Source organism: Dunckerocampus dactyliophorus, chromosome 1 (genome assembly GCF_027744805.1).
Source record: "Dunckerocampus dactyliophorus isolate RoL2022-P2 chromosome 1, RoL_Ddac_1.1, whole genome shotgun sequence".
Taxonomy (NCBI): Eukaryota; Metazoa; Chordata; class Actinopteri; order Syngnathiformes; family Syngnathidae; genus Dunckerocampus; species Dunckerocampus dactyliophorus.
The window spans coordinates 20,273,723-20,299,508 of record NC_072819.1 but is presented as its reverse complement, the minus strand read 5'-3'; the positions used below and the strand labels follow the sequence as shown (position 1 = coordinate 20,299,508).

Here is a 25,786-nt window from a genome sequence, read left to right as displayed (position 1 = left end):
AGCATCTCAATAGGATTCAAGGATTCAGGTCAGGACTTTGACTAGGCCACTCCAAAGTCTTAATTTTGTTTTTCTTCAGCCAGTCAGAGGTGAACTTGCTGGTGTATTTTGGATCATTGTCCTGCTGTAGAACCCAAGTTGGTGTCAGCTTGAGGTCACGGACAGATGACCAGACATTCTCCTTCAGGATTTTTTGGTAGACAGCAGAATTTATGGTTCCATTTATCACAGTAAGTCTTCCAGGTCTTGAAGGAGCAAAACAGCCCCAGACCATCACACTACCACCACCATATTTGACTGTTGGTATGATGTTCTTTTTCTGAAATGCAGCATTGTTACTTTTTGCTGCCTCTTGGCCAGGTCACTTTTGAAAATGAGATTCGATATCTCAATAAGTTTCACCTGGTTAAATAAAGGTTTAGTAAAAAATAAAAATAAATACTTCTACGTCAGATGTAATGGGACACACACCCTCCAAAAAGTTCAACTTTTGTCTTGTAAGACCACAGGTCTTTCCCAAAGGTGTTGGTAGCAGTGGTTTTCGTCTTGGAACTCTGCCATGCAGGCTGTTTTTGCCCAGCGTCTTTCTTATGGTGGAGTCGTGAACACTAACCTTAACTGAGGCAAGTGAGGCCTGCAGTTGTGCATGAGTTGTCCCTGTGCCCTTGGGGTAATTTTGGTTGGCCAGCCACTCCCGGGAAGGTTCACCACTGTTCCATGTTTTCGCCATTTGTGGACAATGGCTCTCACTGTAGTTCTCTGGAGTCCCAAAGCTTTAGAAATGGCTTTATAGCCTTTTCCAGACTGATAGAGCTCAATAAATCTCAGTTACGTTATGTTTTAACAGGGGGGCAATCACTTTTTCACACAGGGCCATGTAGGTGTAGACTTGTTTTTGTTCCTTAATAAAAAGTTTCATTTAAAAACTGAGTTTTGTGTTCAGGTGTGTTGTCATTGACTAATATTTCAATTATTCAATTATTTGATGATCTGAAACATTTAAGTGTGACAATAAATTGATCCACAAACCTTAACTCTACCGGAACACATTGCAATACATCATGATAATTATGTTACGTTATTTCACATTTGGTAAAGCGTACATGTTGAACACAGGAAGTGAACTAATGTCTTAGCAATTGATGTGAAACGAAGACGGGGTAGGATTAATTAAGATTAATTAAGGTCTGCTTCTTCCTACTCCTAATTGCTAATTGTGAATTGTAACAAAGTATTCCAACGTAACCTGTATGCATGTTCGAAATAAATTAAACCATACCATACCACTTTGAACGCTGCGGCTTAAACAATGACAAAGCAAATTCATGGCTAAAAGAACAGTTCCCATGATGCTTAGAGTGCAATTCAGGAAGTGAATTGGAGTAATCAAGTGGATGCTAATACCACGTTTTGAAGTTTATGCAGTGATCATGTTTTGATCTGACAAATCTTCACAAAGTTTGATCAAGTGTAGAATTACTACAGCTTCTGCTTGGACTGCGGCAGCAGTTGAACTCAGCTGATGGAAAAAAGCATCTCAAGTCTCACTCATCGGAGCTAACAAGTGACACTGGGAGTTTAGGTAGGATTGCAAGGTTTACAGTGTGTCTACCTGTGTAAATATCCCATGTTACAACAGGGACACCTGCGGCTTATACACAAGTGCGGTACAAATTATACACTTTTTTTTCTCTTTAAATTTGGTGGGTGCGGTTTACATTCAGGTGCGCTCAATAGTCCAGAATTTACGGTAGCTGATTCAAATGCCCAGAATAACTTTTGCAAAAGCAAAATGGTGTGATCACAAAAAGCTAGTGTTTCACAGCAGGAAGAGTCATGATAAGATGATGAAAACTCATGTGAGCCTCATCTCTTAGCGTGAATGTGTTCCATTCACGAGTCACAGTGGCAGAAGGTCCTGCGGCCGGCGTGATCCCACAATATGTTGCATGGTCATCCATGTGTCACAGACACTCAAGTGCCACAAATGATACTTGACTCCAATGCTGTGTCCTATTTCCCCCTACAAATCTCCTCTCATTTCTTCTACTGTCATATTGTTTTCTTCAACATTTATTCTTTTTTAGGGTCCTGATCTCAGGCTAAATATAATAGCAGCAGCAGATCAATACCATGACTGAGTGTTTTTTTTTTCTTTCTACCATGTGTAATATTAGATCTAGCCTCCCAGTGTGATTTCCCTGCTGCCTTCCACCCACCACCATGCTGGCATTTTCCAACATGGCTGCTCAACACCATTACAAAACAGCATCGCCTGCTAACCTGGACGTGGTGAACAGGCCGTAGATGAGAGGGTTCTTCTTGTCTTTGCCATGCAGAATGAAGACGTCCTCTGCAGTGAAAGAATGAAGAAGAGCAATGTTAGCAGAGCATGTAAAAATACTCGAATCTCAACTGGCAGCTGGTTTACTGCATGTTTTTAAGGTAAAGAATTTCAATATAAATGCAACTCTTGAAATACGAATTCATTGATGGAAATGTCCAGTCATGCATTTTAACTTAGAAGTATTGCAATAATTGGATTCAGCTACAGTCTTATTGTCTACGTCATGGATCAAACGCACCCAAGGTCATAAAATTCAGAATTTGACCACACTTTGGTTGTTAAATCCTTCCCATAGACTTGTACAAACGCTATCATGCTTCATGCTTCATGCATCATGCATCATGCATCATGCAAAATGTCAGTGTACTTCACGAGAGCTCAGTGGTGCGAGCATTAAAGGATTAACTCTACGCCTGTGGTTTGCTTTTTCTTTAGTTTTTCTGACACTTCTTCGGAAAGACAGAGCCACTTCAACAAGGGATGTTGAGAGAAGAACATGAGAAGTCGGTGTTTTGTTGTTTTTACGGTGGTTAACTTTTTCTTGCACTTACAGATCGAGATAAAAACAATATGTGATGCCCATCTACCAAGCCACTCACATTTGCCTTATTCGTAAAAAAAAAAAAAAGAAAAGAAAAGAAAAGAAGTTTAATTTTAGATTTTGATAGTGGTTCCCCCAGTGGTTAACTTGTTTTTACACTTGTATGACAGTTACAAATATCATGTAGTTACTTAAAACATTGCCTTGACCGGGGGTGTCCAAACTTTTTCCACCGAAGGCTGCATAGAGAAAAATTGAAAGAAGCGAGGGGCCAAACATTGCCTTGACCAGGGGTGTCCAAACTTTTTCCACCGAAGGCTGCATAGAGAAAAGTTGAAAGAAGCGAGGGGCCACTGTGATACATTTCGAACACTAATTGAAAATCTGTTGTAGGTCAACAGATGTGAACATATCTGAGCAAACAGCTTAACTTTGTGTTATAGGTGACCAAGTAAAATTGTGTAACATTTAATAATGTATCTCATTAATAATTAAATTATGAATTATTATGAATTTATTTTCAGAATATGCCAAGGTCCAATTAAAAAAATGAGCTTCGGGCAACACTTTGGACCCCGCTGGCTTAGACAGTCAATAAAGGTTTTATGATGGGACAGCTTGACTCCTTCCATTATTTCCTATGGGGAAAAATGTTTTGTTTGTTGAAAACGTATATTGGGAAGCATGTTTGTGAGTCTGTATGTGAAAGTGTGTGTGCGGGTGGTGATGGTGGCATTTGCTATTCATTATGTGTGCTATCTATCAGTCTGACTGTGTGACTAATGATACTTGGAATGAATCTGTGGCCATTAATATCCAACCACAGTGGGTGAGCCAAGCGCCAGGGCCACCACAGGAGAACCAACACCTGCTGCCATACACACACACACACACGCACACACACACACACACGCACACGCACGCACGCACACACACACGTACACGCGCGCGCGCTGGCACCACACCTCGGTCTTCGCTTTTCATTTCAAGCACAGCGGATTCAAGTCGATCGACATGTTGTTCTCACTACATTTACATTCATTCCATCTGTCTGCCTGTCAACACCTGCAAGCTGTTCTCACCAGAATTTTGTAGGATTTCATACAAAAACAATGCACTTTAGTATTAGTAGAAAAGAGACAATTTTATTGGTTTCTTGGCTTTTTTTTAATATTCTTATGAAAATACAAGCACTCAAGAGAGTGCAGACCAAGCGCCATAGTTCCCCCCATATTGTGATTCACACCATAATTATTATTCCTACATTTATTTTATCTACATATTTATATTGCTAATCTTAGCATGATAGCAATGCTAACATTACCTAGCATAATAGTGGTAAGTGTTTATACACGTGTCTGGCTTTGAAAATGGATAAAAATGCTGCTATGCTATTGTTATCATGCGAGCATTGCTAACATGCTAATGTTAGCAATGCTGTGGTAGAGTCCACGTTAATACTGCCATGTTTTATTTTGAAGCTTACTTTGCACTGAACAGGTCACCATGTAATAGTTACTGTTTGTACTGTAGTAGTTACTGTATGTTGTCCTTTCATGTTGCTTACCAATTAGTTAATACACACTTAATAAGTTAATTTTAGTTTTGCCCATCATCCAGCTGTTACTACATGGTCACAGCATGTATATAAAACCATAAAACCCTGTTGGAGGTTTTTGGAGGTATTTCAAAAGTGCCCCGCACCCCCACCCCCCCGTGGGAGACAGTGCATCACTATTCCCTGCATTCCTGTCGTTCCTTCTGTTTCAGGTAGCCTCCATGGTACTATGCCCCTGCATTAAAACTAATCTTATCTGAATACACACACACACACACACACACACACACTCCATCATTACGTTCTCATTAGATTTTCTGTTAAACACAAACAACGTCAAGGCAAATGTTTCTGTCCTCCATCTTCCTCTCATGCCTTCTCTCCACTTTGGTCGCTCATGGTCATAATTCTTTCATGCTCGCGTCTCTTATCATTTGACTTTCTCCCTCTCTCCATTTTTCCAAGAGTCAAACAAGGACATGGAAAGATTTCTATCTTAAAGTGGAGTTTACATACGGACACACATACCAGTACGATGGAGTCCATTAGAGTACGGATGAAAGACAGACTCGCTTTACCTCATCTAGGTTGGGATCAAATAAACCAAAGACCAGATCAAAGGCATTCCAATGTTTTCAAACAGTGGAGCCACACATGCTGTATCCATATATGACTATTTTAACAAACACAGTGATGATGCAAGTTGCCATAATAATGGTGTCCACACTAACACATGCATTACATACTTCTTTACCATGGCTGAAAAGTTCAATTTAATAGTAAAGCTCTGGAGCAAAATTGTAGGGTGTATGCACTAAATGTAAATATAAATGACTGCTGTTTCACAAATTACGTACTACAATACTTTCTATCTGGCCTATATGACCAGCAAAATGGGGGTGTGACTATTGTGACTTCTGCATCAATACTCTACAAACATGGCAAGACAATTCTAATCATAATATTTTGACTCAGAAAATCTTGTCAACTGTGCATTACAGTGAAACCCACTTAAGTCAGTCCCGCTCATGTCAACAACACGTCTATGTCGACCAACTCATCAAGTCCTGGCCCGCAATGTTCTTCTTATTACTAAAACGTGCCCACTTAAGTTGATGTCAGCTCACAAACATACGTGGCATACATATACCGCTTTAGTCAACATAACATTTGAGACCCGAAGGGGTCATTTCTATGAAAAATGGCTCAGTTCATGATGACATGTGTTGTAGTGTTGCTACAGTAACTTCATCATGCATGCTCATGCACAGGCACATACACAGTCTTAGAGAAGCTATCGACAATTAGTCATGGCTGAGCAGGAAGAGGGCGGGATATAGTACGCTTGAACGCTAGCACCCCATTGCAGTTCCTAACCACGGCAGACAGCACTTTTAAGACGAGTGCGATTAAGACAGTGTTTTTTTTTATTATTATTATTACGTTTAACAGTGGTTATCTTATTTTTACACCTGTTTGATGTGCCCGTGCAGTTAAGTTTTATGATGGCAACAATGTGATGACACAGTTTCTATTTCCTTTATTTCTAAGGGGCAAAATGCTTTTCAAATCCAAATAAATTGTTTGTTGTATTTGACCTTCCAGGTTCCACTGTCGAATGTTTTTAGGATGACTATCAGCTGAAACATCTGAAACATCAGATGTACAGTACAATCCATTTATGTATATTTCTACAGTCGTATATTCCCCTCGGAAAGGCTGACCGATGTCGAAATTAACGATTGTTGCCATAACCGAAATCAAAACTGACAATAGCCATTGCGTACACATTGACTTTTGACTTTGGCCACAGACGTAAAGAAAAAAATAAATAAATCCTTGATTGGATTTATATAGCACCTTTGTCGACGTGCTGTACCTCGTAATTGCGAAGAATATATAATTTTTGTGTACAATCTGTTCCCTGAAACTACTACTGGTAACATATGGTAGCCAGTGGTGGTATTGTTTTTTTTTTTTTTTGGTGAAATTAGTGTCATTTGGAGCCAAGGAGAGATGGCGTCTTTTGTTATTTAATTTGAACGTTTGCAGATGTGTCTCATGCATCTTTTCATATGCAGATTACAAAACCTAAAATCAACTCATATGCAGATTACAAAACCTAAAATCAACAGAACACACTATCTTAGCTTTGATAAGGGCTAATCCTAGGTTTACTTTGTCAGAATGTTTTGTTATAAAACCCTTTGAAATTGTAAAGCACTTAAGTACTTCCTGTGTCACACTGCATGAATTTAAAGGTGCACAACTTGCTGAGGAATGAAACTACATGTACGACAATGAGATGCTTATAGTCCAGTGGTGAAGCCGGCAGTACTGTAAAAAAACAAACAAAAAAAAAAGTAAACACACATCTGCTTGTATTGTGTAAACTTGTACAGCCCTGAAAGTGAAAGGAACATCTCAGCTGCTTCAATGTATCTTTCAGTCTCCGCTCCTCCCTGTGCATTCAACTGGGAAGACGCAGGGAGAACCACATTTCTCTCTCTCTCAGACTTTGAAGAAGACATCTCAGTTATTTACAGCTCAGTCTGGAAAAAAAAAAACACTTATCACCGTGTGATAAGTTTAAAATCAAGACTGATTTAGTGCGGCTCTGCCTGAGTTCTGCCTCTGCTCTCGTTCCGGTGATTTATGAAAGCCAAGTTAAATGTAATGTCCATAACCCTTAAAGGAGAGAAAGCTAAACACACACAGAGACATTCATCGCAAAGTCTGAATTTTAAGTCCTTTTGCTTCAGTCTTATAAATCGGAAAAGTGGACCAGTGAATGTGTCATTGTTTTGTAGCTTGTGATACATATACAGTATGACGCAATTTCTACACTTTATTAGGCACACTTCCACAATCAAATGAAATGTTAAAAAAAACTCCCCAAATCCTGCCTTTTACAGTGATAACTGAAATTGCATGGAAATCAGTGTATCCCACTAGACACCTCCAACTGCAATCAGGTTCCAATATAAGGTTACTTATTATAAAAGTTTACTGAGGTTGATGAAACTTTAATTTGCCATCGTCCCATCCATTTGTGTACGGCAATGCATGAGAAAAAAGAAAACAGAGAATGTTTGGGATATATAATTTAGTGACATGAGCGGTCAAAAATATTAGACATGTCTGCTTTATGATCCTATACACTACTTCAATATACTACCACAATGATATGCATATTTTTATGACAAAGCTTTTTCATTTGCTCTTATTAGATTGGGCAAGCATACCTAATGTTCCACAGCGTATATTTGTACACCCTCTGTCACGACGTGGCATGGTGTTGTTGTGGCGACGATCCCAGGATGCAGAGACGGGACCCCCCCAGTGCAGATTAGAATCTTTTAATTAATACATGCAGCAGCCAACAGAACATGCAAGACATGCACAACGTCCAAAAATATATCATGCTCCGACAAGGCAGACGTCAACGGCTGAACTAAATAATCCCAACACAAATTCGACGCAGGTGTGCGAAAGTGTCAGTCAAGGCAGCAGAAAACTAGATGGAACAAAACAGGAAGTACAACAAAATAAGGGCATGGAAACTGGAACTAAGGCCTATATGGGAAAATGAACGAGCTGTCACACTGGCTGAAGCACGGAGCGTGACACCCTCAGTAGAGTTTTCTCTCAGTCTTTTTCTTCCTGCCTCATTATCTTCTGATCAGGTACTCAGCCCACAATCCCTTCCTGCTCGAACCCACCTGGGCTTCTGAGGACCCCTCTGGGCTGATCTCGTTTTTCTTTGTTTCTCACTTTCACTGTGTCCTCCATCGCTCCTCTCTGTCTGTCTCCATCCTTCTATCACCCCCGTCCATCTGTCTGTCTGGCCTATTTTCTCTAGAGGATTGTGTGTGTCTTCTTCCCTAAACAAAAAAAAAGCCAGTTTCCCCCCCTGAGGGGAAGATAGTGTTGTCTAGCCCGCAGACCTGCAGTATCGACCCCTATCTTCCTCCTCCTTCTCCTCATAATTGTCTCGCCATAGCCCCCAAGGCAAAGACCCCTCATCCTCTTTCTAACCCTGAATGCCAACATACCTTCTTCCCTTTGTCACCTTTGTGAACACGCTGTTAATGCTTGCTCCCATTGTCTTATTGTTCCATTAATAGTCTCACTTCTATCTCGTCTGCTCCTTGAACCCTCCTGGCTATTGGCCTTATTTCTTCCATTGCTTAATCTTTTTTGTCTGACACGTTTGTGTGCCCTGTGGCCATCAATGACATCCTCCTAATCATGACCTTCACTAGCTTTCAGACCACTTCCCAAGGATACCAATACCAACTGATACAAGTTTCATGAGGCTGTATGATTATTGTCGTTTTTTATTTCTATACATTATGACCATAAAAATGGATTAATGGATTTTGAATTTTTTAAAAATAAATCTATTTAACTAAATCTATAAATCTATTGAGTACAGATTGCCATGTAAAAAAACATTATGCGAGTACCTAGTAAGAATAAAATATCCAAACTATAAAAGCTACCCATAGAACCTTATTATTTTTTACGTTAAAAGGTCTGTCATAATTATTACCTCTTTCCTCTTATCGTCACAGTAGAGTACACACAAAAAAGCCAAAAAATGCAAAAAATAAAATACAGACTGCGAGCTGAGGAAGTCAGCTGGTCTAAAAGTGTTTCTTATGTATTATGTCTCAAAGTATGTCACTTTTATTCTAATCATAAAATATTCATCAACCCTTGGATCATAACAGTTCCAATTTTTTAAATAGGGCCAAATTTTAGGTAAAACCTTTGTAATGGTCCAATGTTTTGTTTTTTAAATATAAAATACAGTTGCTGTCCAAATAACTGATATTACTTCTTATAATGATTTCTGTCCAATTAATTTTTTATAATTTTTTTCCATTGTGGAAAATTCAATCAAATTAAATTCCTTGATTTTAAGAAAGAGAAAAGCAAATTAGAGATAAAATGCCATAGCGTAACGACAATATGTGATCATATGTAAATGTATTATAATATATAAATAAACAAATATGATAGCATCTCTTCTGGTTGCAGCCAGGAGTGCACTTCATCAATCATAAATAATGATTCGGGATGATTTAACCGATTGTTATGCCCAAGTACTATCACCCTAACTTCCACCATAACATCTCCTTGTTGTTCTCTTGTTCCTCAACATTAGCTCCAGCTTGTGTCCCAATGAAGTCCAAACCCCTTGTCGCCTCACCATCACCTCTCGCACTGTGTTATTTTAGGGGAAAATGTGGGTGGTGCATTGTCTGGCTTTTCAAACCTCTTCTTTCATCCTGGTCCTTCACTGTGGTTTCTTCCTCACCATCTACTTTGGAAGATCTACAAAGTTTTCTTGATTTATCACCCCCTCCCTCCTCTAACCTTGTCCTCATCATCCATCCCTCCTCTTCTCGTCTTAAGTTAGATTGCACTGCTGACCCGCTACATAATCAGCTCTCCCCTCCTTCTCCTCTATCACTGTGTAGCGGAGATAACAGCCTCAACTCCCCACCCTAAACTTCATCGTCATACCCCCTCTCCAATCCCCCACTAAAGCTTTGACTCATCTCCCCTCCTCCTTCCTCCTCTGGTGTGGTCAACACCCCTTGCTTTAACCTCCGCCCTCTCCCTCTTGTCCTGCTTCATTGTTTCCCTTCTTCACCTCCTCTTCTGGCAATCTGCCATCTTCCTCATCCTCCTCTTTCTTCCATCCCTCTATGCTCGTCTTTGCCCTCTGAAAAACTCTGCTAAGATGATGGATAGGAGAAGCTGAATGGAGGCCTCAAGGGCAATCAATCTTCTTTGTAACAAAGCATCTTTTCATGTCTCCTTCATGTGGATGGTGTTTAGTCGCTGAGGTAATAAAGCATTAAACACTTGACTGAATAATCTGACAGGTTTTGGCGTCATACATCGGATGAGCCACACGGGAAACTCATGGATTTCGATTTCTTTTTACCCCTGTGCTGGTCATTCATTCAACAATCAAATGTTCCTATAGAACAGTATACAGTACATGAAATAAGAATCTTTGTGTATTCAGGTTTTAGGGTGTTTTTCACTGTTCTGGAGTTGAATTGAGGACTTTGCATTGGTAAGTACTGTACATCACAACATTACAGCTCTGTTTTTCTTGACTTGGTTTCACCATTACACTCGTGTTTGTCAGACTTGACAGAGCTCATATCGCCACACCGTGTTGAAAACAACTCCAAAGGCTACATAAAATATCTCCACAACAACTTTGTCTTTGCTGGCTTCATCCAGAAGAAGAGTATATAGGAAAAGGCAGCAAGACATTAAACAAGTAAATACACCCAAAGGTCTGTTTATGGTTCACTGAGGAATGACTCCCAATTTCACATGCTGCATCAACACCACATGAACCACAAGAAAGTGAGTGCATGCAGTATGAATGCGGGAGGACTCATAGCAATCCTGTCTTATGAGTCAAAGGGGCGATCATTCCTGAACATAGCCAATGCTAATAAAGCTCGAAACTTTGAGATGACCACCTTGCTGCCATACTATGTACTGAAATTAAAATTGCTAATGTATGGTTTGTGTTGAGTACACTATTGACAAAATTAGAACTCACAAGATGACATAAAATGTAAATTAACGCAAATAAATACTCCTTTTTTTAAAATACTGTCACATTCGTCAGTGACCGGTCTTCGTGCTCTATGTTGCTCTAGTTCCTGCCTTCTCCTGGCCTGTGTTTTTTTCCCTTGCAGTCACACCTTGAGCGGGCTGGAGGCGGGGACGCTGGGCACACCTGTTACTGATTACTCGCCATCCATTTAAGCTGACTGCTTACAGCTGGACGCTGCTGGTTCTTTGGTTTTGACAACCGCCGCCTGCTCACACGTGGACTCCTACCACGCTGCCAGCCTATTCCCTGTTTCTGGTTTTTAGCCAGGCTAGCCCAGCTGTTACCCAGCTACCCAGCCAGCTCCTTCTATTGTGTTCTTGGACTATTTCATGGTGACTCTTAGTTTTGCCTTTTCTGCACCATCGCCTTCTGTTACTCTGTTGGATTTTGCCTGCACACTTGCATTAAAGTGTTAAACTACGTCTAAAGCTCCCTGCCTCTGCTTCTGGGGCCCCAACCCCATCTCCACTCGTCACAGAAAGAACCAGCCAAGAGGATTATGGACCCCGCAGAGTCTGAGCCCGTAAAACTGGCACTACGCCACCAGGCGCAACGCCTGGGCAAGCAGGAAGAACAGTTAAACGCTTTGGGTGCATGTGTAAAAGACATGTCAGACAGACAAGACGCCCGTATGCATGCTCTGGAGGCTCAACTTTCCGCTGTCTTGACTGTCCTGCAACACGACGCCTCAGCCACGGCGCCGCCAGCTAACTCAGAAACACCCACCGACCTCCCACCCACGTCCGACGCCAACTCACCTGCATGCGGCCCGCTGCTGTCCAAGCCTGAAAGGTTCTCCGGAGATTCTGGCGACGTAAGATCTTTCCTCACTCAATGTGAATTACACTTCGAGCTTCAAGCGGCAGCCTTCCGCTCCGAGCGAGCCCGGGTCGCCTTCGTCACGTCCCACCTAACCGGAAGGGCAGGAGCGTGGGCCACGGCGGAGTGGAGTCGCCGATCTTCCATCTGCTCATCCTACGCCGCCTTCGCCAAAGCCATGGAACAGGTATTCCAGCGGACCCCCCCCGGCCGCGAAGCGGCGCGCTCTCTGCTACGCCTACGGCAGGGACGCCGCAGCGCAATGGATTACGCCATCGAGTTCCGCGCGCTCGCGGCGGAGAGCGACTGGAACGCCCCTGCTCTGCTAGACGTCTTCTTCGACGGGCTCGCCGACACCATCAAGGACCAGATGATCCCTCTGGAGGCTCCTGCGAACCTCGATGACCTCATCGCGTTGGCGATCCGCATTGAGAAGCGACTCAACGATCGCAAGGCGGACAAGGGACGCTCAACTCCTGGACACGGCCATGGCGGATACCCTGCTCACCAGAACCCGCCTCGGCAGTCCACTCTCGACTCTCCTCCGGCACCAAGGTTTGACGAGCCCATGCAGCTGGGAGGAAGTCGCCTCACACCCGCCGAGAGGAACCGACGTAGACTTCTACGTCTATGCATCTACTGCGGCCAGGATGGTCATACCATTTCCCGCTGTCCCGTCCGCCCCGACAGCCCACGCACTCAAGCTTCCCATCCCAGCCCTCCACGCTCTCCCATGGACACGCCCCCTGGCACTACTTCCTCATCGGACACGGCGGGCAGACTACAACTCCCAGGTACACTCTCCTGGTCTGACGGACAAATAGATGTTTACACTTTCATTGATTCCGGAGCAGATGATAGCTTTGTTGACGAGTCCTTTGTTACACAATTTAGCATTCCTGTAACTAAATTACCTGTGTCCAAAGTAGTGCACTCCCTTGATGGGCGCCACCTAGCGACCGTTACACACCAAACCGTTCCACTTTTTCTCCGTATCTCAGGTAATCATCTTGAATCTATGCACTTTTACGTCATTCCCTCCCGCGCGGCACCCGTTGTGCTCGGGCTTACATGGCTACTTAAACATAACCCACACATTGACTGGGCTAAGTCTACCATTATTAACTGGAGTGTTTTCTGTCATTCTCACTGTCTTAAATCCGCATGCCCACGCTCTTCGCCCGCGCATGTAAGGCCACCTGAAAAGATTGACCTTTCCTCCATTCCCCCTGTTTATCACGACCTTCGGGAGGTATTTAGCAGTGAGAGAGCCCAGTCACTTCCTCCTCACCGGCCATATGACTGCGCCATTGAACTCCTCCCAGGTGCCGCGTTGCCATCCGCTCGGCTATATAACATCTCCAAACCTGAGAGGGAAGCCTTGGAGCAATACATCTCCACCTCTCTTGCGGCCGGCCTCATTCGCCCCTCCTCGTCACCATTAGCTGCTGGATTTTTTTTTGTTGATAAAAAGGACAAATCTCTACGACATTGTGTCGACTACCGCTCACTCAATGATATTACTGTTAAGAACAAATACCCTCTGCCATTACTGGACTCTGCCTTTAACCCCCTTCATACTGCTAAAATATTTTCCAAGCTCGATCTCCGTTGCGCCTACCATCTGGTTCGCATCCGAGAGGGGGATGAATGGAAAACTGCGTTTAATACTCCCCTCGGACATTTTGAGTATTTAGTCATGCCCTTTGGGCTCACCAACGCCCCTGCCGTTTTTCAGAGTTTTATAAATGATGTCCTTCGGGATATGCTTGGCCGATTTATTTTTGTCTATTTAGACGACATACTCATTTTCTCCTCCTCACTTGAGGAACACATTCAACACGTTCGGTTGGTCCTCCAAAGGCTACTAGAAAACAAATTATATGTCAAGGCAGAAAAGTGCTCTTTCCACACCCCTACAGTTTCCTTCCTGGGCTTCATTGTGGAACGTGGTCAACTTAGTCCCGACCCGGCCAAGATTCAGGCTGTGGTCGATTGGCCCGTTCCTACATCAAGGAAGCTCCTTCAAAGGTTCCTAGGCTTTGCCAACTTCTATCGTCGGTTCATTAGAAACTTCAGCCGTGTCACAGAACCTTTGACGAAGCTCACATCTGTTAAAACCCCTTTTACATGGTCCCCAGAGGCTGATTCAGCATTTACTAAGCTAAAATCTTTATTTACTACTGCTCCTGTGCTCATTCACCCCAACCCCTCTTCTCAATTTGTCGTCGAGGTTGACGCCTCTGACACAGGCGTAGGGGCCGTCCTCTCCCAACGCTCGACCACCGACCAGAAGCTGCACCCCTGCGCCTTCTTCTCTCGTCGCCTGACCCCTGCGGAACACAACTATGACATTGGCAACAGGGAGTTATTGGCCGTTATCTTAGCGCTGCAGGAGTGGAGGCACTGGCTGGAGGGCTCGGAGCTCCCCTTTATTGTGCACACGGACCACAAGAACCTGGCATACCTGCGCGCGGCCCAGCGCCTCAACCCCCGACAGGCACGGTGGGCCCTTTTCCTCACCCGGTTTAACTTCACCCTGACTTACCGCCCGGGCTCTCTGAACAGCAAACCAGACGCTCTCTCCCGACTACATTCTCCTCTCCCAGAGGAACCCCGCCAGGAATTTATCATCCCACAGTCCCGTATTCTTGGTGCCCTTCAGTGGGATATTGAGAAGCAGGTGGCCAACGCTATCAAGGAAGTCACTGCTCCTGAAGGATGCCCTGCTAACCGGCTGTTTGTCATCCCGAAACTTCGCCCCGATGTCCTTCAGTGGGCACACGAGTCAAAGATGGCGTGCCACCCTGGAGTCTCCCGCACCACGTTCCTCCTGTCGCAGCGATTCTGGTGGCCCTCCCTTCGAGCTGATGTCCGGGAATTCGTGGCCGCCTGTCCCATTTGCGCCCGGAACAAGTCGTCTCACCAGGCCCCGGCGGGCCTTCTCCGGCCGCTTCCCATCCCCTCCCGCCCTTGGTCCCACATTGCACTGGATTTTGTTACAGGACTACCCCCATCCAACGGCAAGACAGTCATCCTCACTATAGTGGACCGCTTCTCCAAGATGGCTCACTTCGTCGCACTCCCCAAGCTCCCTTCAGCACTCGAAACTTCGGACCTACTTGTTTCCCATGCCTTCCGACTCCACGGTATCCCCCTGGACGTGGTCTCGGACAGGTGACCGCAATTTACATCGGCAGTCTGGAAGGCTTTCTGTAAATCCCTTGGAGCCTCGCCCAGCTTGTCCTCAGGCTATCACCCCCAGACCAATGGTCAAACTGAACGAGCCAACCAGGATTTGGAGGCCGCCATCCGCTGCGTCTGCCATCTACAACCCGCCTCCTGGTCCTTCAACTTACCATGGATCGAATATGCACGCAACACCCTTATCAGCGCTGCCACGGGCCTCTCTCCATTTCACGTGGCTTATGGATACCAACCCCCGGCGTTCCCCTCGCTAGAGTCGGAAGTGGCAGTCCCCTCCGTTGATGCACACCTGCGCCGCGCTCGCCGGGCCTGGCGCAACACGCGAGCTGCCCTCGCACGGACTTCTACACGCAATCAGCGTTTAGCCAACCGCCACCGCTCGATTGCTCCTGAGTACAAGCCGGGACAAAGGGTGTGGCTATCATCCCGCGACTTACCTCTCCACACCGAATCTAAGAAGCTTCAACCCAGATACATCGGCCCTTACCCCATTGAACGTGTCCTGAACCCCTCCTCGGTCCTGCTCCGCCTCCCTGAATCCCTCAAGATACACCCGGCTTTCCACGTCTCCCTCCTGAAGCCCGTCTCCTCCAGCGCCCTTAGCCCTCCGGAGGTGCCTCCTCCTCCTCCTCCCAGGTTGGTTGACGGCCACCCAGCATTTACGGTCAAGGCCATTTTGGATGTGAGAAGAAGGGGCAGGGGTTTCCAGTATTTAGTGGACTGGGAGGGGTACGGCCCTGAGGATCGCTCGTGGATCTCCCGGTCTCTCATCCTGGACCCCACTCTTCTCTCGGACTTTTATAGTCAATTCCCTGAGAAGCCAGGTAAGCCGCCAGGTGGCGTCCATTAAGGGGGGGGTACTGTCACATTCGTCAGTGACCGGTCTTCGTGCTCTATGTTGCTCTAGTTCCTGCCTTCTCCTGGCCTGTGTTTTTTTCCCTTGCAGTCACACCTTGAGCGGGCTGGAGGCGGGGACGCTGGGCACACCTGTTACTGATTACTCGCCATCCATTTAAGCTGACTGCTTACAGCTGGACGCTGCTGGTTCTTTGGTTTTGACAACCGCCGCCTGCTCACACGTGGACTCCTACCACGCTGCCAGCCTATTCCCTGTTTCTGGTTTTTAGCCAGGCTAGCCCAGCTGTTACCCAGCTACCCAGCCAGCTCCTTCTATTGTGTTCTTGGACTATTTCATGGTGACTCTTAGTTTTGCCTTTTCTGCACCATCGCCTTCTGTTACTCTGTTGGATTTTGCCTGCACACTTGCATTAAAGTGTTAAACTACGTCTAAAGCTCCCTGCCTCTGCTTCTGGGGCCCCAACCCCATCTCCACTCGTCACAAAATACAGTTGAACCGTGAAATTCAAATTCCCCTGAAGTTGTACAATATGTAATTTGTAGGGCAATCAATCAATTGTATTTTTTAAATCACAACTAATCGCAAGTTTTGCATAGTAAACTTACAATTATTGCACATGTTCCAGACTTCTGGACTGCAAGACTTCCTATTTGTCCCCAATATAGGACACGTAAGCAGTAGTAGAGCGTTTAAAAAATGTGTATCATTGAACAGAATTTGTATTGGCGCGCTAGTAACGCTAAAATTAACTTTAGCAGCCCTAGTTATTTGACCCAAATTTTCGGTAAAATAGGGATACAGTGTTCCCTCGTTTAACGCGAGGGTTAGGGTCCAAAAAATACCAGTGTTAAGTGAAATCCGTGTCGTAGAAGTTTTTTTTTTCTTTTGTTTTTTTATATATGTTTTTTTTGTTCATTATATATTTTTTAGTTTACAGGATATCTTTTTTCATTTATTATATATGTTTCTTGGGGGGGGGAGTTGCATGTTTTTTTGTTTACAGAATATGTTTTTTTGTTTATTATACTGTATATGTTTTTTTCGTTTAGAGTACACTAGGTCCCCAACTTACAAACATCCGACTAGCGAACACTCGCGGATACGAACACAAGCCGACTGGTCTATATTTTATTTTATTTTGCCTTGTAGTCGCTCAATCAGTATTTATACTGCTACTGTACATGCCTGACCAGTAGAGGGCACTGTGACACTGCTAATGGGACCAACAAAGGAAGCCTTAGAGCTAATGAAACCAACAGAGGGAGAATTAGACTAGACGCTGGGGAGATAAAGCTAAATGTATATGTATACACGTACATGTAGTACCTATATCATTGGTAATATTACCTTTTCCGCTACTTAAGAACAATTCGACATAAGAACGGTCGTCTGGAACCAATTGTGTTCGTTAGTTGGGGACTTAGTGTATATGTTTTTTTGTTTACAGGATATGTTTTTTCGTTTATTATATATGTATTAAGGCTGTAAAACCCCACAAGCCACACACTTTATACATTTTTTTCACACATAAGAAAATATATATGTTGCGCATATACAGGGCCTTGGTCCATGGGGTTTCCAAAATAAGCCTGTCTCATCCATAATAAAAACTCGGTCAGGCTTATATCCCCCTTCCTTGATGATGGCTTTAAATTTGTTTATGTATGCCTCTACCCCAGCAAAGCCCTTTTTGCATCGTTGTTAAAATGTATTACCTCCTTATTTTATTTTCCTCCTTCTTTATGGTACAAATCGAAGATTCGTTTATTCTGTAATAGCGCCCTAGCTGTGTAAGTTTTACCTTCCATCAGCATGTCCAGAATTCCAACTCTGTGTGCAATCGTTCGCATCTTCCTCTGCCTTTTGGGTGCTTTGTTGGTGCCTTTGTTGTTTCGTCAACATTGTGAGGTTTGCCGGGGAGCAAACTTGCAAACATACAGCACTAAAGAGCCACACTGCTAGCGATCAAACAATTATGCAAATTCGGCAATCTGAACGTATTCTGCCAATTGGTACGCAGAACACAACGCGTTCATACACTGTAAAAAACATGCTACACTGTAAAAAATTGCACACAAAATGTCCGTGTAATAGCGAGATCGTGTAAAGTGAACCGCGTTATAGCGAGGGAACACTGTATATCGAATGTGGCTCTAAAGACTTCAAAGCACATGATATTGTGTGCAATTTTATCTCGTAAAATTTCAACTCTGGCAGCATCGAAACGATCAACTCCTCAAGTGTGTTTTGCTTTTTCTTTCGTTTTCCAATTTCAAATAATTTCTTACTTTTTAATTTTATACAGTTCAACTTTAACACCTGTATGACATTTAAGAAATAAAATTATTATTAATTATTAAATTGTTAAAATTTTTACTTAAAATAAGACCTCTTGGCTCAGGAATGGATTAAATCAATATATTATTATGTATGGGAAAAATAGATATATTTTTTTAAAGGGTGGATTTTTTTTTAAAGTGATGCTCTGGTACATTTAAAATAGTCCTATTCCATTATAGAAATAAGTTTTTGTATGACAGTTAATTATTGTGAAAATAATAATGGTGAAGCGCATGCAAATACCAATTAACACATGCAAAGGTGAAAACCCCCAAAACTGTGAGAACTAAGGGAAACCCGGGAGGGTTGACAGTGTCGTTAAAAGTAAGAGGACTTCAAACATTGGCTTTAGACATGTTCATACTTATTAGGGAAACAAACTTAAAAGTGTGGCTCGCCCGCATGGCCTTAACATGCTAATGACCTTGACTTCTGAAGAAAAGAGTTATGGGAATTCTTATGATTGACTGTTTTGTGCCACCTGACCACCTCACAACCTTACACAACTCCACTCATGCACACATGGCCAGGTGTCAAGCACCGCACCCACTCCATGAGGGACCCCCAGAACCCTCAAGGCTTCGTGGGATTTGTAGTAGTTTCTGTGTGGTCAAGCGTGTCATAAACACAGCACTGACAGGATTCATCACCTGGGATATGTGTTTTTTTAATTTTTGCAAGTGTGTCTGCGTGTTTGTTTTGTGTGTTCACAAACAAATTTCAGCACACGCTTATCAGATGTGTAAAACAAAGCCACATGCCTGCTGGGAAGAACTGTTTCGAACAAGTATACACCGTGAACTGCACAGAAGTAATGCAATGGGTTTAAGTCCAGAAATCACTTGTGTTAGAAGCATGCCCACATAAGGGTTTGACAATGTGCAAAAAACAGACCCATGATTTATTCTTTGTCTTAATGCACACAGCATGTTCATTCACATGGTAACTATGCGAGAGTGTGAATGTGTGCAGGCACGTTTACAGTTTTCAACAAACAGAGGGGTCCCACTGTTTACTTTGTGCATCCTCTGTTAACAAAAACAGCAGCGATAAGAAACCAGTCCTGACTCCACACTCTCAATATTCCCATGTTCTCTATCTGCATGTTTCCACTGTCTTGTCCTGAATCTGCAGGTTTAGGGCGAGTCAATAGGGCAAGGATGTCTGCATAGGGGGCCGACAGACACATAGAGAGAGAGACACTGAGGATCAATTTGTTAAAACAAAAAAATTAACTGCCCACAGTCAAGAGATCGGGAAGATCTGGGTTCGAATCTCCGTTGGACATTTCTGTGTGGAGTTTGCATGTTCTCCCCGTGTGTGCGTGGGTTTTCTCCGGGTACTCTGGTTTCCTCCCACATTCCAAAAACACTGCATGTTAGGTAGGTAATAAATGTTAGGTAAATTGTCCATAGGTGTGAATGGTTGTTTGTTTATATGTGCCCTGCGACTGACTGGCGAACAGTCCAGGGCGTACCCCACCTCTCGCCCGAAGTCAGCGACCATGGTGAGGATAAGCGGCATAGAAAATAGATGGATGGGTATAGATATAATCACGTACCCAAATCACTTCACTGAGTCACTCATAAGAACTCGAGTCAGTCACTATTGAGTGCTACCCTAAAATAAGTAATACAATATGTAAGTCTTAAAGTTGATACTTAAATTTATTGAAAGACAGCCATTAATCAGATATTAATCTGTGTATATGAAACTAGAGTGTGCTTCTTGAAAGCAATCGAATGACACAGTATAAAAAGGTTCAAAGTGAAGGCTATGTAAACTTGCTATACAGCAGAGGTCTCCAACCTTTTTTGTTGTGAGAACTACTTTTACAAAATGAAATTGGCCGAGAGTTACTCATTTTTGTAACATTTCATTTCATAGCTAATTTCAACCCAAACTAATCGTTTTACCAGAAGATTAACAAAATGTTGGTATCACCAACTCACATTTTGTATTAAAACATCAACACAAATATGTCCATCAGCATTTTGTATTTCAAAATGTATTTCTCTCTAGTGTATCTCACATTATTGACTGAAAATGGAAAACAGGCTTGGGGTGCCCCATGGTCGTGGGGGCTACCTGATGCCGTGGGCACTGCATTGGTGACTCCTGCTATACGGTATGACGTACAGTGTATGTTATTTCTTCCAAGCCTGATTGAATCAAACCAGATTTCAGGTTAAGTATTTTATTGGCAGATAGTGGCTCGTAAAGACACCCTGAAGGAAGTTGAAAGACTTTATGGAGGTGCATTGACTAATGGATGTTGAAACCTCCAAATCATACATTCCATAGGAAAAAAATGTAACCATCCAAAATGTCACGTTATAGTCATAATTATACTCAGCAGCTAAGCTCCATTGGCACACTGTAACTGTTGCCATATTTGAGGGGTTTCAATTCCCTTGGAAACCCCTTCAATTCCCTCAACTCCCAACTTGGAGTTGTAATTTGGAGTTGAGTTCCAATTGCATGGCTGTTATGGAAAATCTGTTTCCAAATCGAAACAAAGCGGTGCAGCTCCCTGCAACTGATCGCGTCCAACCTTCCATGTAAGCAGTTAGTACTCCTAACTTGTTTTGAAATATGGCTCATTCTATGGTTTTTGATGTGCGAGAGCTATTGTAGTAACCGTGGAAATCCCCACTCAAAGTTCATAATAAAACCGTGCAAGCGTGAGAAGCAAGCATGTGCAAGCGTAATTTCCCTTCTGAGTTAAGGATTGTATGTTTGAGTTCCATTTGGGGGACTAACATGCAACCAATCAGCCAACTATAAAACTAGAAAATGTTCTTATTTCACTTCTACCGCACACGCAATGAACTGAACTCTAAATATGAAGTGAACTTTACAGAGTGAAGACACACCAACATAGACACGCTCCCCAACACACACACACACACACCCGGAGGACACCTTTGATAATGAACAAACCCACAGCAACTAACTGTTGAGCCCAGTTGCCATGGTTACCATGGCTGAGGAGCATCGAAGGACGCAAGGTGACCGACAGGGTTGTTGATCACCGTGGTAACAGCACAGCCATTCAGACACACCGGGGCTGGTGCTTGTGCACTTGTACAGTTCTTTCAAGCGCTGCTTTCCTCAATCGCTCATAAACACACACAAAACAACATTCTTCATGACTTTTCCTGTCATGATGACGCAGATGATAAAGTGATGAAGCGGTCGAGGTCTGACAAATGCTGGTTTTTCTATAAGATTTTATGAGCCTTTGTACTCACGCAGTTGGTCAAAGTGTGTCTGAAGGCCATCTGGTCCAGGGACTGAGCACAACAGACGAGCCTTTTGGAAAGTGCTCCACTTGTTCACCAGACTCCTCTGGCCTCCAATGTCATTCTACATACACCGAAAAAGCGTAAAATAAAATGTATGTACAATTTCAAATCCATATACATTTTTCAAGGAAAATACACCTCTTAATTTGCAACAAGACACCAGCTCTTAGAAGACTTCAGCAAATCTCTTGAGACTCTTTTTGCTTTTTTCTTTGACTTTTTTTGTATTTGAGATGTGTGGCAGTGATGACAAAGCAAAAAAGTGTGTTGATGGCCATAGGACCACAAATGGAACTTTAGAGGGCTGTTCTCACATCTCCGTCCTGGTTGCTACTGTATGGCTGAGTTGACAGCAAGTTTATATCAGTAATATTAAAAGAAGAAGAAAGTATGTACATTTGCATTTATTACATTTATTTTTATGTAGAAATGTACCTTCCGGGAAAATTCAGTAATCCTCCCTCTGTATGTTTGTTTTCAAGTTTTATTAAACCGCATGTTACTTAAAGCATTGCCTGTACAGCTATAAAGGTTTTATGATGGCATCAGGTTGATTATTTTTCTGTTATTTCCAATAAGAAAACAAAATATGAACAAATCAGAGGTTGACGTGTGTCCTCGAGCAGAGGTTCTACTGTATTCATAAAAAGCTAACATTGTCATGCTGCACCATACAAGTCTGCATACATAAATATCAACATTAAATAGCCACAGAGGGGCGGCTGACACAGAGATAGTGACAAACATAAACAGTCCCAATGCGCAAGTGATTATCTATACGATGCGTCAGGAATGTCCAAACAAAACTCTACATAAACACACGCAAGCACTGATGAGCACGTATTCTACCTGTGCAGGCACACATTTTAAAATAAACTACAAGCAGACAGGTCTCAGTCTGACATCAACATGCAAGCTAACACAGCTGGCATCTATCTTTTCAGGGCACAAACATTCCCAAACACCAGCTTTACCTTGCACACTCGGGCCACTCTGGAGTAGAGCACCTTCCCAGCAGTCCCCTCGGCCTCCTGAGCACGCTCGGTGAAAAACACGTAGACCTTATCGTCTTCTGGGTTATCTGTTTCAGACAGCGGCGCGACCCGCACAAACTGGGCATCTGGAGAACGAGGAGGGTGTGAGCAGAGCAAAATGCTAAAATGTGTTGTGCAACCTGCTGCTGATTGCACAGGTACATGTAAGAGTGCACAGGCAAAAGACGGGATGAGAGAGGATTGGTTCATACGCAGCAGAGGCTCAGCATGTATGTTGTTATCTTATGTTACCAGGCGCAGACAATATAACACCAAACATCATTCAAGAGGTGCTCTGGGAATGCGTTCCATCCCATAGGACGTTCAATATCTGATGCGCAGTGGATGATGAATACAATGGTTGGAGCTCAAATGTTCCTATGGCAATGTTTGGATAAGCTTATGCAATAGCACAACAGCAATTTACTTCAAGAGTGGTATAGACGTTTTGCCAAAATCTTGTATTGACCTTTTTTGTGGTTTCACATAATATAGATGAACCTAGGCCTCCACACCACTGAATCATGGTCAGAATGGACTATTCCATTGTCTTACCGAGGTTTTTCCATTGCTTCAGAGTTCAAGCCTTACATTACTTTACAAACAGAAACTTTTTTTTTCTGATTAGCCGGGCTGATTAGTGGTTATCCTCACGGATTAGATAGTATTCTTGCCTCGGAAGAGTGTCTTGCATCTGAATGCCCATTAATGGCATCAAATATCTTGCTGTGACCATTTTTATTTGGCTATATTATACTTTTTCTTGGGGTACAGTATGTATTTTTTCTCCATTCCAGGGTAAACAAAAACAAAAGCTTTTCCAGCAACAGTTGACACTATAATGCCAAACCGTGAGGCTATTTCACCCAATCAGAAGCCTGAAGAAAGCCATCTCTGTGAACGGTATAATAACAGCATTGACTAATTAGGGAGAAAAAAAGAGATTCATACATTTGGCCAAACTCCTGCATATTACACTTGAATATAACATGAACATGGAAGTCATACAAGAGAAGAAAAATGTGACAGATAAAACCGAAAATGCATGGCTGTAGATGACGACAACGTACTCCATCGAGCATCTGCCAACTGATTGTGATGCTACATGTATCATAAAACTTTTTCAAAAACAAAACAATTCCACTAATAAGGCGCGCAAAATAAAATGGTTAACTGCCTTTTGAATTACATTGAATGTCTTCGAGATCTCAAGTGTGTCTCAGACACAATTAGAACAGTTTCCCTCTTACCCTGCATCCAGGTGGAGTCGTACTGCTCTGTGCGGATGACATGACGGTTGCCAAGGCTACGGAAGAAGGCAGAGTCCCTGCTCATGAAGTCTGAGGTAATGCCAGCATAGAGCTCTCCATCTGCACAACGTAAAAGAAAAGATTGAAATCACATCTATAATTTGAATTTGTGGTTTGAGGGGCTAACTTACCCACAACTGCAGATGCTGTTTTCTGAAAGGGATCGTAGGGACATTTGCCCTTTCCACATTCTGTCTGGCTATAGGACAGGGTCTGGTGTCCTAACTGGGGACCAAAACGGAGACATGTGAAATTCAGCTCTATGTATGAGAGGTGTTTTTGGGAAGTGGCTGGTTTGTTTTCACTCACTGATTCATATACCACACACACACACAACCTCCCGCATGTCAAATTGAGGGTAATCAGACTGAAGTGGAGGGATTTGAAAACGTGTTAAGTCCAGTCTTAAGCCAGCCAGTGCCACCAGCTCCTCTAAGCACCACGTCTACACACCTGCTCTGATCTTGGCCTTTCAGAGGATTAGCTGTTACAAGACACACACATGCACACACCCGAAAGGCCTGCATGCAACCTAAAGAAAATCACAAAACGCAGGAAGGCATTTCCATCAAAAAGGGGGTAAAAACATCACATTACTTTGTGAGTGAATTATGAGACGCCAGAATACAGTATAACATAAAATTAGACACAAGGAGTAAGGGAGTAACTGTCACACTGTAATGCACAAATAAAAATGGTGGGCGCATTGTTTATTTTACTGATCGCTGAGACAGGATGAACTCTGGTACATATATGGGCATGGGGGCAGACACCACACTCACTCTTACTAAAGGCCTGTGCATAGGGGCCATGCCTCGGAGACAGAATACACACACACACACACACACACACACACACACACACACCCACACACACCCACACACACTCGATGATACCCAATTATGGGTGGGCTCACTTTCACATCGTTTGTCAAAAAAACAGCCTGCTGGGGTCAACTTCTTTACATAAAGCTGGTTTCACAATATCATCATTGACATCTGCACACTGATCATAGCTGAACCCATTCTCATGAGGATTTACCTCAAAATGTAATGCGCTGTAATTTGTATTAAGTTGCCTTATTTACTAGGCTAACTTTTAAAATAATGAGTTATATGAAAATGAGATACCCTGACTACCTGCTTTGAAAAAAAACAACAATTTCTGCCTTGGTGGAGGTCTGTGCACAGTTACTGCTCTTCATTGCTAAAACAACAAATCTAATGGTGGACACCATTAGACCGTGGCAAACCACGCCACCCGTACACCTAAAATCTGACTACTGTACTGTGAGCGCTCTGAGCCATGATCAAGCATGGTACACTTCCCTGGACACAACAAGTTTGGAAGATGATTTATTAATATTAATTACCTTACATATGAGAAAATAAAGAGAATGACTCATAATAAGCCACAAAATTGCTGTAGTAATGAAGTTTTGTGTCATGAAGTGATGACAGCGTTGCATGAGTGTGGCTCAGCAGGGGACTGAGGACAGGGAAGCTAACTGAACCCATGGTCCGAGAGAAGTGGCCAAGTGTGATACAGGTGTTTCTATTTTAGAAAAAAATATGGTTTTCCTTCTTCAATTCCACACGTTTTGTATAAAATGCATGTGCAGATTATATGTGGTGTAGTATATCATGACACTACCGCCATTTTAGGCATTATATTCTAATGTTATACAGTATATTACTCTGTGATTCCTACCACTAAAAATAAAAGAAGGAAATTTCCTGTCTGGGGTTTAAAAAAAGGAGTAGAAAGCCTCAGTGTCAAACAATAACAATATTCAGAGTGTGTGC

General features: G+C 43.1%; 1 protein-coding gene across 1 annotated transcript in view; it reads right to left on the bottom strand.

Annotated features, from left to right (window-relative positions):
• sema3h (sema domain, immunoglobulin domain (Ig), short basic domain, secreted, (semaphorin) 3H) overlaps positions 1–25,786 on the bottom strand; it is an 85,705-nt gene that overhangs the window by 13,309 nt on the left and 46,610 nt on the right. Inside the window, exons 5-9 of the mRNA XM_054774850.1 lie at positions 24,113–24,206; positions 23,922–24,041; positions 22,612–22,757; positions 21,584–21,698; positions 2,284–2,353 (exon numbers count right to left, since the gene is read on the bottom strand). Coding sequence (XP_054630825.1) covers positions 2,284–2,353; positions 21,584–21,698; positions 22,612–22,757; positions 23,922–24,041; positions 24,113–24,206 — 545 coding nt within the window. The remainder of the gene's footprint in view (positions 1–2,283; positions 2,354–21,583; positions 21,699–22,611; positions 22,758–23,921; positions 24,042–24,112; positions 24,207–25,786) is intronic.